The 16,127-nt window shown below is 49.5% G+C and overlaps 1 protein-coding gene and 1 long non-coding RNA gene across 4 annotated transcripts in view; one reads left to right on the plus strand and one right to left on the minus strand.

Moving 5' to 3' along the window:
* ESRRG (estrogen related receptor gamma) overlaps nt 1-4,456 on the minus strand; it is a 404,653-nt gene extending 400,197 nt beyond the window's left edge. For 2 of the 3 annotated variants that reach the window (XM_075749275.1, XM_075749258.1), the window contains exon 1: nt 4,248-4,383. Coding sequence is in view for 1 of the 3 variants with exons in the window: in XM_075749258.1 (XP_075605373.1) it covers nt 4,248-4,249 (2 nt within the window). In the remaining 2 variants the exon portion in view is untranslated. Of the gene's footprint in view, nt 1-4,247 lie in introns of all 3 variants that reach the window. The other variant, XM_075749263.1, reaches the window with a different exon arrangement.
* On the plus strand, nt 4,324-14,209 carry LOC142601108 (uncharacterized). The gene is made up of 3 exons (XR_012834712.1): nt 4,324-4,435; nt 8,602-8,700; nt 10,686-14,209. It is a non-coding gene; the product is annotated as an uncharacterized LOC142601108 (long non-coding RNA).
* Nucleotides 14,210-16,127: the final 1,918 nt, after the last annotated feature.

The following is a 16,127-nucleotide window of genomic DNA, read 5'->3' on the forward strand; positions in this document are numbered from 1 at the left end:
AGCCCAGGGACCCTCCCCGCCCGCCGCCGCCCCGGGGGCCGCCTTGCCCGCCCGCCCCCCAGCCGGCAGCGTCCCCGGGGGCTGCCGCAGCGGGGGGACCCCCGTGGGGTGTCCCGGCCCCAGGGGTGACCCGTGGGCCCCTTGCCCTAACCCGAACTACCCACTGACACACACACACACACCCCGCAAGGGCTTGCGCGGGGTCCGGTTCGCGCCCGACCGCGAAGCGCCCGCTCCTGCCGTACCCCCAAGAACAAGGATGAAATAACTCGGGGGAGGCTGCACCGCTCCCCCCCCCCAACCACGCAGCCTTTCCGCCTGCCCCAGCCCTGCCCGGGGCCCCGCACCGGGCGCCCGGAGCATCCTCTGCTGGTACCCGCGGGGGGACCGGGTGGGGGGGACCCGCTACCCCGGGAGAGCAACACGTGTCCGGCCCCAAACCCGCTGTCGGCGCTTCCCAGAGCCGGGGCCGCTCCGCGGGGCCGCTTTCGGGCTTTTAGGGACCACAAGAAACCAGCGAGCAAGAGACCAAGCCGAGGGAGCTTTCCCGTTTCGCTGCAGGAGTCCTGTTCGCCTCACAGCAGCGTTAAACTTTTGTTACAGTGTCACTAAGCGCTATTTTTGCATGGTCCTCTCCCCCCCGCCCCGCACACCCCCTTACCAAATGCCATCCTTTCGCAAACCTCCTGCTCCCTCTATTAGCAGTTAAACACCCTTGAAAAGCTGCAGGTGCCCTCTTTACCTGTTGCTATGAGGCCCCTGCCCTCTTATCACGGGGGGGGGGGGGGGTGTTAATAATTTTTTTGTGATCATGCTGTGCCGGCTACAGATGCCGCCGGGCTGTGAGAGCCCAACCGGGGTTCAAACCCCGTGTGGCTGCGGGCAGGGAGCGAGCGAAAGGGGGGGGGGGGGGGAAGGTTTAGGCAGGAGCGACGGCACCTCCAGAAGCCGTGAGAGGAGCCCGACGTTGCTGCCTAACTTCGGAGCGAAACCAAGGGGGTAGAGAGAGCCAAAGGAATGGTTTCGAGCGGGCAGGGGAGTAATCGTGTCATTAGGTTACCAGGGGACCGCACGCACTAAGTGCCACCCTGCAACTACCTCCTAGAGAAGGACGGGGAATTATCATTATTCTTCTCGGGCAGGCAGTTCCGAATTAAAGAGTTAATTGACGCGGTTCTTCTTTTGCGTAATAACCAAAGGGAATCCGAGCTTTACCTGAGAAACTTTTAGAGGTTTTCTATTTCTTTCTTTCTTTTTAATTTAAGCTAGAAGCGAGCTAACAGAACCTCACTTCCCTGAAGGCGAAATTAACCTAGACCTTAATCGGGAGTGGAAACCAGCAGCGAGCACAGTACAGAGCTGGGATGTGGATGCCCGGGGAAAGCGGTCCAGAAGCGGTTCCGAGTTTAAACCGGGCTGGGCGCTCCCTGAATCGGCCCCACGATGCGCCGAACCCCGCGGGGGAAGAGCCCCCTCGTCCCGCAAGCCCCTGCCATGAGCAACCCTCATTAGCGAAATCAGAGAAAAGTGGGGAATGAGAGTTTCAGTTTAAAAGCCTGAAGTTGGCAAATGAGGAGCGTGAGGTGCAGCTGTAACACGCGTTTGCGTGAAATGCTGCCCTGGGAGCGGGAGTCAAACTTCAGCCCAGCCTGTGCCCTTAGTTAACTAAAGCCAATTACTTGTTTCCATATAAAAGGTTTCGCGTATGGTTACATGTGAGGAAATACGAGAAGCTCATGAGTCTGTTTTTGTTATGATTTAATCAAATAAATTAAAGGAGAAGGGTAAGGATACGCCCAATTTGGGACTTCAAAAAAAAAAAAAAAAAAAAAAAAAGGCATTAGTTTTGAGGGACGCTCTCTGTCCAAACCCTTTCCTGCTGCACAGAGCAAAGCGAGGTTCTCGGAGTCCACTCATCTCATTACTGCTGCTTGCTTGGGGCTTCTCTTTTCCTCCTAATGGAGTAACCTTTCATAAGCGATTGCAATTTCGGGGGGGAAAGGGTGAGTAGGTGCCAAACCAAGCTGGGGGTGGGGCAGAGTTTTGCGTTTCAAGCAATTTAGCAAACAGCAATTCTGCTTACAACAGAGAGGTAGGTGGATACTTGAAAACATCTTCCACCGGGGTGTCCTACTTTAGCAATTCTAATTAAAACAAGGTTTAAAAGATGCAAAGAAAGAGCAAGCTTCTTGCTTTATTTCCAATGGGCGTGGGGGATACCGTCAGGCACAAAGTGCTTCCAGCTTGTTCTAACGTGCACCTTTGTTTAAAAAAGGAAAAAAAAAAAAAAATCAAGCTCGTCCTCTGATTTCAACTAATGTATTTTTAACTGGATTTCTTTCCTCTGCTTTGTGTGATCTGATACCTACCGTGTAGCCCTGGCCCACTTTCAGCCCTGCGGGTGCCCTGTATTGTGTGCGTGTCTGAAAGACAAGGGAAAAGTCTTCCATCTCACACTCTTGTGCCCTATACCTGTGCTTGGGAATTGAATCGTGTCCAAGCTAGGGGTCAGCAAAATACGGATCCTATTCCTCTTCTCGCTGCCTAACCCGAGAGGAGCCGTGACTTTGTAGGTCCAGCCTAGCTAGCATGGCTGTGACCGTCCGGCACCTTGAATCAATAAAGCAGCCAGTTTTCTGACGCTTCTTTTCCACGGCTGCTTATTGAAAAGGAGGCTTTACTGCCACCTATAAATAGCGCTGGATCCAAGTCACTTTTTTTTTTTTCTTTCTTTTTTTTTTTTTTTTTCTTCCCCCCCTACGTAAAGCAGCAAAGTTATAACCAAGATACCGCAAGTTCTTCTTGCTATTTTGCGAGGAGGGGCTGTGCTGGAGGTCCCGGCACCCAGCGCGACTGCGCTGCAGCCTTTGAGGGGAGCAGGAGACCCCGGCGGCCCCAAACCCAGACACGCACCGGCCGCCTTTGAACTTTGTTCACAGGCATGTGAGGGAGAGGAACAAATACCGATACTCACCGTGCTCTTTGGCTTTCCAGGTGTAACTCCGTCTCTCCCTCTTCTTTGTGTATAAATGAGCAGAGGTTACATCCCGGGCACACGGTATAATGCCCTGGATAACCCCGACCCTGTTAATTTAATGCTACGCTAACCCGAGAGTGTGTGATTGGAGCTCAAGTGGTGGTTTAGAAAAGCGCCTCTCCATGCTGGGACCAAATTCGCCTTCTCTGTCCACACCCCGCCTTTCCACGCGAAAAGTCTCCCAGCCCTGCATTCCCCCACACCCCGGGACACCTACCTTTCCGAGAGCCACGCTTCCTACCACAGATTGCATTTTCCCCCCATCTCGAATCAACTGTGCAATTTCTTAAACCCACGTGCCGTGCCCTGCCTGCTGCGTGGGGCTTGATTTCACGCACTGTGCCACGCCGTGGACTGGGGCTGCCTGAAAAGCGCCGAGATCTCGCGTGGGGGAAGGAGCCCGGGCGTGCGGGGGACGCGCTTGCAGCCCTCCTCGCACCTCGCTGTCGCCCCCGCCGGGAAAGGGGCCGTGGGGACCGGTGAGGGCGAGGAGTCGGGGCGCTGCCCCTCTCCCCAAAATCGCACGCACAGCCCGAGGGACCCGGCTGCTCCCCGAGCGCTTTCTACCTGCCTGCACAGCAGGCTGGGAGCTGACGGACAGGCATTGGTGTGCGCGGAGCGATCAAACCCCCTTATCTCCCCTCTTTTTATCTCTCTCTTTTTTTTTTTTAATTTATTTCCCTTTTAATTCCCCCAAATGGGGGTTGTTGACTACAGCTCGTTACCCGCGCTGATACCAGGGCAATCATTGTCGGGGGGGGGGGGGGGGGTGTCTAAGCGCTACAGGAAAAGAAAAGCGGAGGAAGAGGGAGGGATCCAACCTCCGTTATCTCGCTGTTACTAATTCCCAGCCGGCTCGGACTCAGGGGACAAGGCGATCGCTTAACAAACCCTCCTCCTCCTCCTCCTCCTCTCCCTCCACCACTCCTTCCTTCCTTCCTCTTCCCCGGCACATTTTCTCCCCCGCGCTCGCCCACGTTTCATTCCTCCTCTTCGGGAGGAATAAGCCGAGCAAAGTCAAACTTAAAAAAAAAAAAAAAAAAAAAAAGAGGGGGGGGGAAGGAAAAAAAAAGAAAAGGTGGGTAGGAGGGAGGGAGACAGGAGGGGAATAAAAAAAATAAGAAAGGGGAGGGAGGAAGAAAAGGACAGAAAGTGTCTGTGCCTGATCGCTGACCATCTGTGCAAAAGGTGATCATTGTTAGGTACTCACATGGCTGGTGGCAGAGCAGCTCTTAGCAATTAATAAGTCTCTCAGCTTGAGCTCTTCTTTCCCGTTTTTGATGGTAGCGCTCTCTGCGTGTCTCTCTCACTCACGCACACACACACAAACCCGATCAGATGCTTCAGGACCGGCCACTTTGCGAAGGGAACAACACGGGAGGGTTTGTATTACTCCAGGTTCGTGTGTGTAGCCTATAAATAGCGAACTTTTTGATGGAATCAGCTAACAAATGAGAGGAGAAGGCGTAATTTTGCGCAGGGAGCCCCCCTTTCTCTTTGCAAGATTAAAACCCCCCAGGCAGCAGCCAGAGCTAAAGTTCTGGGTGTGTAGAAAGGAATTTAACTTTATTGCGGTCGTGCGAGAGATTTTTGTTTGTTTATTTATTTGGGGGGGGGGGGTGTTGTTGTTCCCCCCACCCCCCACCCCGACCCTATACATTACATCCTCCCTCCCTGCCTTCCCAGCTAGGGGCAGGAACTGACCTGCATTAGCACCGACTTTAACTCCAAGTTGGAAATACGGTGCGTTTGCGGGTTTTTTTTTTGGGGTTGGGGGTTTTTTTTTTGTTTTTTTGGGGTTTTTTTTTTTTTTTTTTGGGGGGGGGGTGAGGGGCTCCACGCGATATCGGGTGGAAGTGAAGGAGGATGGTAGGCAGGCTTTCCTGAATGTGCCCTCACTTTGAAATCAAGTGGGGAACAGAAAGAAAACAGGTCGGAATTTTTTGGGGGGTGGGTTACTTTGGCAGGGACGAAGTGTTTGCCTGGAGCTTTGCCACGGAGCGATGGAGCCACTCGAGAGAAAACCCCGAGAAACACTCGGCTGTGGGGCTTCTCCCGCGGCGCGGCCAGCACACGCCGCCCGGGCCGCCCCACGCTCCTCTCCCCGCCCGACGCCGCGGAGCCCCGCGCACGCCGCGCCTCCCGGCTGGGCACGCGTGGGCGCCGGACCCATGGCTGGGCACGCGTGGGCGTCGCGAGAGCCTCGTCCTCGAGCGCGCCCAGCGGCCTGGCCCTTTGGGGGTGGGCGGCAGCCCCCCCTCGCTGCCGCCGCGGGAGGGAAGCGGCGGCGGGGCCGGTCCGACGGCTCGGCCGGGAGAGCCGCCCCCAGCACGGGGTCCGGGGGGGAGCCCCCGGCTCCAGCGCCCAGCCTGGCCTTTGCCTCTGGGAAAGTGCCCTCGGGGGCCGGCTCCCCTCTGCCCTCCCCGTCTTTTGCTAATGGGCTGAGAGGCATCGGCATTTTTTGGCCTTCCCTCGTAACGGGCGACAGTTACCTGTCTCTGGAGGACATTGATTTGCGGGAAGCTTAAGGCTGGGTCCCTGTCAGCAGAGGAACTGCCGCTGATAAGGATCCTACCGCGGCAGCTATGAAGAGGTTTTCTCCCCTGACAGGTACCTGACAGGGCTGCCCGGGGAAGAACTGCTGACCTGTCTAAAGAAATATATCTGCGTCTCCCAGAATGGCAGGACAGATGGTGCCAGTTCGCGCCGTGGCGACTTTTCTCGATGGCATATACTGAGCGGAGTTGATGAGTGTTTTGTTTTTTACGGCGGGGAGGTAGCGATGCCCTCAGACATCCCGTGGCACGGACTTTCTGTGAAACGTCCGCTCCTGTAAAGGCGCCAGCGCCGCGGTAGACGTGAACCGGCCGGGCAGGGGGGCAGCGGCAGCGCTCCCGCCTGCTCCTGCCCCGTCCACGCATACGTGACCCGCCGCAAACACGCCAAAGGCGGCGGCTTTTAGCACGTTTGCTAAAGCCGATCGCGGCTCTGCGCCCCCGGTTGCCCCCAAACTGACCCTAAGGGGCGCCCCGCGCTCCCCGCCGTTCCCCTCCCCGGGGAGGCGGCCGTCGCTGAGCCCCCCCCCCCCCCGCGACGCCGGGCAGGGACCTCGGCCGGCCCACGGCCCGGCCCCACGCGCGACACGCTGCCTTTGTGCCGCCCGCGGGGCACACGCGCTCCCTGGCCGCGCGGAGACGCGCGCGAACCCGTGTCAGGCAGCGCCCGGAGGGTGCAGGCAGAGGCGCTGCGGGCAGCGTGCGCGCGCTTTGTGCACCGCAGGCGGCCCCTCACGCCCCTCACGTATTGCCTCGCTCCCCTTCCTATAGCTCTGCCGGGGGGGGGGGGGGGGGGGGCACAGCCGCACGGACATACAGCGGCCATACGTGCAGCCCGTGCGCGGCGGGGTGCACCCGCACCCCCCCCATCCCCGGTGAAGGCTCCCGCTCCCCGGAGCAGCGAGAGGCGACCCGAGCCCCAGCAGCCCCGGTTCCCTGCGCTCTGTGCCGGGCACGCTAACGCCTTTCCTCCGCCGGGCTCCCGGATCCTCTCAAGTGATGTTTTTTAGCCTGGCGCGCTGGTCTATCCATACACATTTCCAATCTCATGGCTCATAAACTATTAGCAAGGGGATTTCATTATTCACCTTCTGTATCCTACAAAGGAGGAAAGAAAAAAAAACAAACCCCAAACAACAAAAAACCCCTCAACCCACAACGCTCCTAGTAACAACGAGACCCGGGCTGGGTTTAAACCACAGCCCTTGCGGCCGCCTCGGCGTGCAGCGCGGCGGGCTGGCCGGTCGGCGGGGGCCGAGCCGAGCCGAGCCGAGAGGAGAAGGGCGGCTCGGTCCGGGGCTGGCGGCCGCGGGGGCTCCGCGTCCCTGCGCGGGGTTTCTCCGCGTGAATTGTGTTTTACTGGACACGGAGAAAATATTCCAGAGAAAAGAATAAAATCTTGGGGATGAAGGGAGGGCGGACGGCGGCCTGAGGCAGTCTGTTTGGTTTTCCCTTTTTTTTCCCTTCTTTCCCCGGCAATAAATACCATTAGGAGTTATTTAGTTCTCTGCTGAAATCTGGCAGATTACACTCCAGGGTGTGAGGTACAAGCTCCCCGGTGCGATGCGGCAGGGGGAACGCACCACGGCCAGCCGAGGGTCAGAGCCCACGCACGGCGCGACGCTCCGCGGGAGGGACCGGCCGAGCCGGGGCGGGATTGGGGGGGGGGGGGCGGTTCGGCGGCAGCAAACCTCCGCACCAAGGCCTGCAAAGAGCCGGTGTCAGGCGAGGCTGCAGGCAGGGCAGGCAGGGCAGGCAGGCAGGGGCAAACGCACGCCTCAGCAGGGCGACTGTAGCAGCGTAGGACCCGATCCAGGCAAAGTTACTGAAAGCCTGGCTTGAGACAGAGAGAGATGTTAATGCGGTGACACCTAAGTTAGTTTCTTTTTTTTTTTCCCTTTCATTTTCTTTTCTCTTTTTCTATAAGAAATAGGATGTGAAAAAGTTTAGACCACGACGTAATTATAAAAAACCAATATAGCGATTTTTAGAGAGAGACCCGCTTCGCAATTTTACACTGAGGAACAAAATATTCCGGCGAAGTCTGGGGTCATGACCGACAATGGAGCAATGTTCTCTCCCTGTTTAATATACATGGTGTGGGAAATGAAGGGAAAACACAGCTAGCACCTGTAGTGCCAAAGGAAAGAAAAAAATCAAATTACTACATCATATTTGGGGGCTATTTTGCAGGACACTCTTCAAAAATAGACCCATATTTAATTATATCTCTAATGATTTTCTCTGCGCGACTGCTAGTTAATAGTAAGGACGAAATGAGGTTTCTACTGAATTTTTACATTCTGCTGTCTTACAAAAATAATAATAATAATAATAATTTCCTTAGGTGTTAATCGCGCATCTGGGACTGCAAGCGACCAATCTGGACCAACTTGTAATTAACACGTTAACCTGCCGAAGAAGCAAACTCCCTCCAAAAAAAAAAAATATATATATATATGCATACTTTATAGCTGTACGTACAAGGCAGGATCGGCGTGACCCTGGAAGCCTCAGGGCTCTCCTATTTGTTTTTTTAGGGGGAGGTGAACTCCGAAAGGGACGAGGAGATGCGCAAGTAGCGCTGGGGTTAAGCCCCCCCCCCCCCGCCCGGGGCCGCAGCCGTCCGCGCAGCCCCGCGCATTTTGCGCGGGGCTGCGCGGACGGCTGCGGCCCCGGGCGGGGGGGGGGTGTGTGTCCCCGGAATCCCTGAGCAACGTGTGCGAGCAAAAGGCCGTGGCAGAAAGGCAGAAGATTTGGGCTTTTCAGGAGGTGTGTTATAAACACCAGTGGGAGGTGAACACAGCCTCACGCGTGGGTGCTACAGCTCCAGACCCTGTTCGGCTGCCCCCCCCCCCCCCCGCGAAGCACAAAGAGAGGTCTGCACCTGGAATACAAACTCCTTTTCTTTCTACTTTTGCCTCGCTAATGCTTGATGTTTGGGGTTTTTTTTCCCCTTCCTTTTAAAATTAATTTTATTTTTTTCATTATTATTATTTTTAATTCCAGTACAGACTTCAGGAAGGTTAGATGCCTGACTTGCTCCCCCCACCCCAACACAGGGACTGGAGCATGCTACTGCCGAGTTATACTTTAACTTCTTCGCGGGTAATAATTAAAGAGCTTCTTTCTAAATCTCTTTCCCCCACAGAAACACGGAGGCTTTCTTTCGCAATAGATTATATTGATCGCACACACGGGCACGCTCTCCTCAGAGCTGCCGCCGATCGTGCGCAGCAGGTAGAGCCGCCTGCGAGCTGCTCTCCATTCGGTGCGTTCTGCGCACACTCTCCTGGACCTTCCCCCATATTTCTTTTTTTTTTTTGAGCTGAAAGGTCTCTTTAGGAATGTATTTCACTAAACACTACCAAATCCCCCCAAACAGGAAGCTCCATGTGCAAAAGGTGAATGATAGTGGCTCAGATACACCCATGCAGGCTTTGGCTATACCTCCAAATTTCATCCCATAGTCACATTGCGGATGAGTTTAAAAATAAGAAGTACAGAGGGAATAAAGTCACTGACATCAGCAGGGGAGTATCTCTGGCGATCGGGAAGACCTCCAACTTTTTCTAGCGGTGACGCTTTCCAAAGAAAACCTTCAGCCTCGTCCAAACAGCCGTACTGAAAGTTTTAGGGGCTCTCGGTTACTTAAGATCATAAATTAATCTGCCAGAGAAGTGCGGCGCACACCTGATATCAAGGGAGGGTCAAGAGCCGGCCAGTTCCAGCTGGTCCTGCATTCGATTTACTCCGGGTTGTTAAGATGTATGCTGTGGTGTTTTGATAAGAAAAAAGGAGTCAGCAGTTTGATTTGGCAATTCTTTCTTTTTTGTTTTTTTTCTCTGAAGTTTAAGCTAAGGAATTTGTTACTGCTGTTGGGGTGGTTTTTAGTAGAGGTTCTTGATCTGCATGGGGCTATCTCATCGCTTACTGTTAACACTTAACAGTGTTTCTTACTCTCCTGTAAGTAAGCCAGACAGTGGCATGAACTTTTACGCAGCTCGTCTGCCGGAGGCCTCCGGCACCTCTGGCCTGTGCCTCCGCAGGGCTTCACCCCAGCCAGGGTACTTGGAGCAAGAGCAGAGGCAGTGGCCATCACCCAACTGGTCACACCAGCGACCTGCTCCATCTTGGCAGAGCCCTACCACAGCTCTCCCCCTCACGCCTCTCTTCCACAGGGCCTTGTCCCCGAGTTGCATCAGGCCCCTCAAAAATAGGTGAGTTATTGTTTTATCCTGTACAGATGAACCCCTACAAAGCGCAGGGCTGAATGTGGGAGGCTGCTTGTTCTTAGCTGAATTAAACTATTATTTGCAGACCTGTCCTGCACCCGCTGTGCCCTCTGTTAGAGCCCCCCAAAACTTTCAGTCACAGAGAGTTAGAAAATACAAAAGGGATGTTATCTCTGACCTGCAATACTCCAGATCGGAGGACCGTCGCGCAACTGACACCCCTCGGAGGTGGCAGCAACGGGTGCATAAATGAGGGACTAGGAATCAGATCAGGATTTTTGGATTCTACCCCTAATTTTTTCTCCTTTTCTCCTGTTTTAGCTTCTCTGCCTCTAAAATAGGAAAGTAATAGCCACTGACCCTATTGCCTTTCCATGAGGCAGCTGATATCTGAAAAAAATCAGAAATCCTCAGAGGACACAATCTGTGACGATATTCTAAGGTGGATGGGCTGCCATTCCTTGTATTGGCGTTGGCAAACATTTCTCAGCAGAGACCATATTTTCTCTTGCATGTAGCTTTAGAAAAAACATCATCACTTAGGCTGAAAACTGATATGCTGACTGTCTGTACCGGGCAGATTATTTTGAAAATACCTGCCAAAACAATTTGTCCATTTCCAAGAACAAGGTTATGGAAAAATAAACAGTTTTGCTCATACTAAAAAAATGGAAACTTTTTTCCTTTGAAATGCTCTGCTGCCCTCAGGCTTTGAAGCACAGACTCAAAATGTGACCTTTTTTTATTTAAAAAGCGCCTTTCCCTTTCTCTCTGAAAATTTATCCAAATACGGCTAACTTGCAAATATTAGAAATTTTGTGATGAACACACTCTTGGTAATGATTTCTTTTATTCTAGCAGGAAAAAGGAATGGCTGAAGATTGGCCCTCGCTGCGAACAGGAGCTTGAGGATACAGTGGTGAAGCTAGATTTCCCCTTTAATCCCCACCTCCAAGTTTTCCCCGTGAGCCCGAGCTTTGGCACAGGATCTGAGAGGTAGGAATCCTATCTCTTCTAAGCTCCGAACGATTTGAAGGTTGTGTCAAGAAGAATGGTCTCTGCATGAATACGACGGGGAGACAAACCCCCCCCCCCCACAATCCAGCCTGTGACGGAGCAGGCGATAGAAGCAGCCAAGCAGTCCAGAGAGGAAAACTGGGACTGGTGTTTGAGGCGGGAGCCTGGGACTGATTAGGTAAGGAGACGCAGAGGTTGTGCAGAGAAAGCAGAGAGAAACCGTTCGGTTGAAGAGCCTGGAGGGGAGAAAAGGGACTAGCAGGGCAAGGATAGCAAAACCGACTAACGTCGTCAGCCAAGAGCAAGGATGCGTAATTGCAGGATGTCCAGAGTAGCTGGGCTGAATTTCATTTGAAACATGGTAGAAATTCTGAAAGTCAAAATGTTTTATTTCACTGTTTTTAAGTGATGCAGTTCAGCTGCATCATTATGGCTTTTTATTTGGAATAGAGTCTGCTTTCTAACGGTAGAAAAAGAATTAAATGACCTTCAAGACAAGTATTTCTGAGCTGATTCAAAACATTTTTAAAATGATTTTGTGTGTGTGTGTCGCCACTGAACTGAGGAGACGTGTTGTATATTCAACACTAGCCGCAACATCAGGCACTGGGATGTTAAAGAAATGACTAACCTGAGGGTTTCAGAGCACCTTGATTCAGTCTCCGTACATTATGCTACATGACCACACAGATTTTATTCCACAAATTTCCTGAAGCAGAAACGAAACCCTGCAAGGTACCCTTCCTCTGGGGACAGATCAGAACTTTGTAGTCTTTATTCACTAGATTCCTGTCTAATTTGTCAAGAATTGGGTACGGTTCATGTACGAGGTAGAGAATTACAAGCAGAGAAAGCAGGGCTGTGTGGCAAGGCGATAACTGAATTTTGCCTGCTGAGTTCGCTTCCACTCCCCTTTCACCTCAAAGCTTCTACAACGTGGGGAAAGTTGCCTCAAGAGGTAATGATTAACTGAGATTTTCATATTATGAGGGCCCATCTTGAAATTTTGGGGTCAAGTAGGCTGAAGTGAATCACTCACTACCACAGACAAAATCCGTGGGACTGTGCATTGACTACGCCAAGCGATGCAGAATGCCAAATAGCTTGAAAAATCAAGTAGACAATATCTCTAATTGGATACCCAAAATTAGCAGGCATTTTTTTTTAAACTTTTATCTCATGTGTTCAGAATACAGATTTATTAAAAAGGATAGGATGATCTCATCCCTTCAATTTCAGGTTGTAAAAGATGTTTGCTAAGTACCCAGATACTATAGCATGGTGAGGAGAGGAACAGGAAAAGAACAACAGTGTTGGGTTCAGATCAGGATTTGTGTGCCCAGATAAAACCTACAGCCCCATACAGGTGAGCTTAACAGTGGAAACTAGCTCCTGAAGAAAGCTTTGCCCACATACTACTCTGAATGCCAAAGGGGTGCTCATGAAGAAGATCAAGCAGAAAAGTCCCACTGCCCTGTCAAATTGCATTGCACAAGAGCGGATGAAACAAAGGCTTTGTGAAGTTATTCATGAAAAGAGGGAAGGAGAGGGAGAAAAAAAGAGAGGAACAAGCCCACGGTATCAGAGAACATGGAAATAAGGTGCTGACCCAGAAAAGACCCAAGTGCATGTCTCTACTGGTGAAAGCCCTTGTATCTGGGACACTTCCATTTTAGGTGTACACCACAGCGACTTGCCTTTTGCTTACTGCACAGTCTCTTTCCCTTTGTTTTTTAAAGTCCTTCCAATTGCTTCAGAACTAACATTTTTCTACTACAGAGTCTGAATTTTGACGAAAACAGTTTTTTTCCCAGAAAATTCTTGATCATCTCCCAGGTACGTGATGGTGTCATTACAGGCTGACTGATAAAGCATCTGCACAAGGGTTTGGTACTGAGCAGTGTGATTAGTTTTCATTTTCTCACTTCCTACTGCTTCCTACTGGCTTTAAATGTTTATAGAGCCTGTAATGCTCTTTTAATTTGGGAGAGAGTGTGTGTGTATGTGTAAAATATTATATGGCTACACAAGGTTTATCCCTTACCTAATTTATTGCTGTTCTTTTTAATTTCCATTAAAATATAGGGTTTTGCATTGGTTCTTTGATTTTTCATTCCTTATCAATTTTCATTCCTTGATTTTTCATTTTATTCAGCCCCACTGCAAGTTTAGGGGTATTAGTGATATCTCACTTCTTTAACATATGTTTTTTATTTGTAGGGAGTTGAGTGCTTATGGAAGGTAGCAGGTTGATAGCTTTTAGGCAGTATTTCAGCTCATCTGCTGATCAGGTACAACACAGGTAACACCTCTGTCCTACCGAAGTTAAGCATATAGCAAAATGGTGACTGAACTGGAGAGTCCAAGTACCCTCTGACTTTTTTTCTCAATAAGCACATATTAAATTGCTTATTTAGTTGGTTACACCACCAGCACCACACCTATCCATTGGGAACTGGACTAAAAATCTTCAAATGATTTCAGGTGGATGGATTTAACGTTAACAGCCCAGATTGCCCTACACGGGGCTGGATTTGAACAAACAACAAGAAAAAACCCTACTCTTCAAGTTCTGTTTTCTGTGGTGCAACACAGAGAAGTTCCAGAATTGCTCTCCCTTTTAGTGACAACGATAGGAAGTGCCGTCACCAGGCATGTGGTCCTGACCTCAGTTGGAGAATCCTTGGCCTGGAGTCAAGCAGTTGCTGCACTCAGTGAAACAGCCAAATTAACTGTCTGCTTAGCCACAGATTAAAACTCATCCACTGATCCAAGACAGTGAGACAATAATTTGCTACTCCTACTTTGCTTCACAGCAGATCCTCATGCAGAATAAACCTGCAGCTCAGCATCAGGTTTTATGCCTAGAAATAACCATGGTGGCATTGTGAAATTGTACCTGTAATAACTTGAACAAATGGGATAAATAAATGCAAATATAAAAAGAGAAAACTGATCCGGATCTTAGTAACACAGAGACTGTACGAGAGCAGAGTATAAAGGCAGCTTCAGGAATCCTGATGCAATCAGCAGTCACCATTATTTTGAGTAGTAACTCGTAACAAATAAAGTGCCATTTCCTCTGAGCAAGGACCTCTTCAGCATCGCTTTTACCACCGCAGCCTAACCCTCTGCTTCTCTAACAAACCACAGGCTTGATTGAAATGTTATAGAGTAAATTGCTTAATGCTGTCTAGAGACCTCAAATATGTGAAGTACCCGGTGCATCAAAGAGAGAGCTTATTTCAGAACCAAGCATAACAAAACTGACCTGCTAGAGACCAGAGCATCTGTCTTTTTCCCATTGGTATTAGATGCTGCGCTTGGATTTCGTAACAAAGCGACGTATGCTTCCAAGTCCATCATTTTTATACCAATATACAAGACAGAACGACTAATATAATCTCAATTATGCAATGCAAGTGTGGCCATCTGGCTGCTTAGGAGCTGATTTTGACCCAGATAACAGCAAATGTTTTTGTATCAGAGACAAGACATCCACATCTCCATTGAGCAACATTGAGCAACATTAATAAAACCAAAACAAACAATTTTAAGATGTAGTACAAGTCATGTTGACGGAAAACAGTATATTCACTGCTGTATTTATATACCCTATGTTATCAGCCTGTTTGCAGACCTATATTCCTCTCATCATGGCCAATAATAATAGAATAGGAAAAAAAAAAAACCCCAAAAATTTTTCTCAGTGTATCTGACCAAGTCAAGGATCTAGAATTCATGTCAATAAAGCTGTTCTATTGCTTGTGATGATAACCCTACATCATCCCACCCCCGAGGTGACTATATCTCAATCTTAAACAAATAGATCACTATATAAAAGTATGTACGTACTTCGATGTACCATAATCTGACTGTATCTCTATGTATCTCGGAGGCTCCAAAACAATAGTAGGGTGTCACAATAAATCATTTGAGTATAAGGTTAACACTTATTGAAATAGCATTGCAGTATTTTGTAGGTACAAGTTCAAAGGCGAAGGTTTTATTCATAAATACACCAATGATATAACTGACTTGGACAATCCTAGCATAAATTTAGACAGAGGAGTAAAATAGAAGTTTATTCTAATTTTCTGGGTATGAGGATGCCTCTTCCTACTAGTGGTGCCTGGTCCATCCTTGTCACACTCATCATTCAGAAGCTCCCTGCTCACTCACCCGTATCGCCAATAGAAGGTGAAAGGCAGAGTTGTCTGGGGAAGTAAATTTCAGATGATGAAGATTCTCTGGACCTGCTGTGTGGCCTCAGTCGTTCACTCCTGGGGAAGGTTTGCAAAGGCATAAACAGCAGTTTGGGATCCAGTCTAACTTTGCACAGGCAAGAGTCAGCCTCCCTCAAGGCAGATGAGCGCCTGTCTCTCACCAAGTTCAACTTGTCAAGAAGAGCTACAGTGTTTAAACTACTTTCATGGGGTGTTTGGTTCCTCCTCCAGTTTTTTTTTTGTCAAGGTTACTCCACATTTATGTGAATGAGGAGCATATACAGGCTTAGTTGTGACACTTGGCAGAGAAGTGCTAAGTGCTTGAGATCTGGCAGCTATAATTTGTGACTTACTAAGTTTGCAGATTAATTTAGCTCCCCCTTCAAAAAACAGAATAGTTTTTAAACTAAGTATCCACGATAAAATGTTTTAACAATAATTAAAGTGAAAACTCTGTATATTTGAACTCTCACCATTGAGTGGAAACTACTGTAAAAGAGGATGTTGCATGCTTTCATCGCAACAGACATACTGATGTTCTGTCCTATGTAGAATATACAAGTCAGGACAGCAGTGTGTAGAAAGTTCAGTAAGCCTCCATCTTCTGCATGGACAAAATGAGTGATGATGATGAAGGTAAAGGGTGTAGAATTGCATGGAGGGTGCTGATGCTGAAGATCAAACATGCTGATAAGTAAGGGTGCTGAGCTGAGTAAAACCAGAAATTACTTCCCAGCCATCATACAAGTCCTCAACACTATTCGTATTTTAATGATGTTATTACTGTTATCTACACCTGAAAAAAATCTGTATTTTTTGAGTAACCACACATTTAGTTCAACTCGCCTTCATAATAAATCAACACACCTTGGGTATTTTCTTCATCAAAACGCAGGTGAGATTTTCCTAAATACTGAGAATTGTACAGTTAATGCTAGAGTTTCAATTTTAAAAGCTAAGGAAAAGCATTACAAAAAAAAATCTGAAATGAATTAAACTTTTATTTAGTGGAAGAATAAAGATCTACAGTATACATATTTAATTAGAGTCATAAATG

This window comes from Balearica regulorum, chromosome 3, assembly GCF_011004875.1.
Source record: "Balearica regulorum gibbericeps isolate bBalReg1 chromosome 3, bBalReg1.pri, whole genome shotgun sequence".
In the NCBI taxonomy this organism is placed as follows: domain Eukaryota; kingdom Metazoa; phylum Chordata; class Aves; order Gruiformes; family Gruidae; genus Balearica; species Balearica regulorum.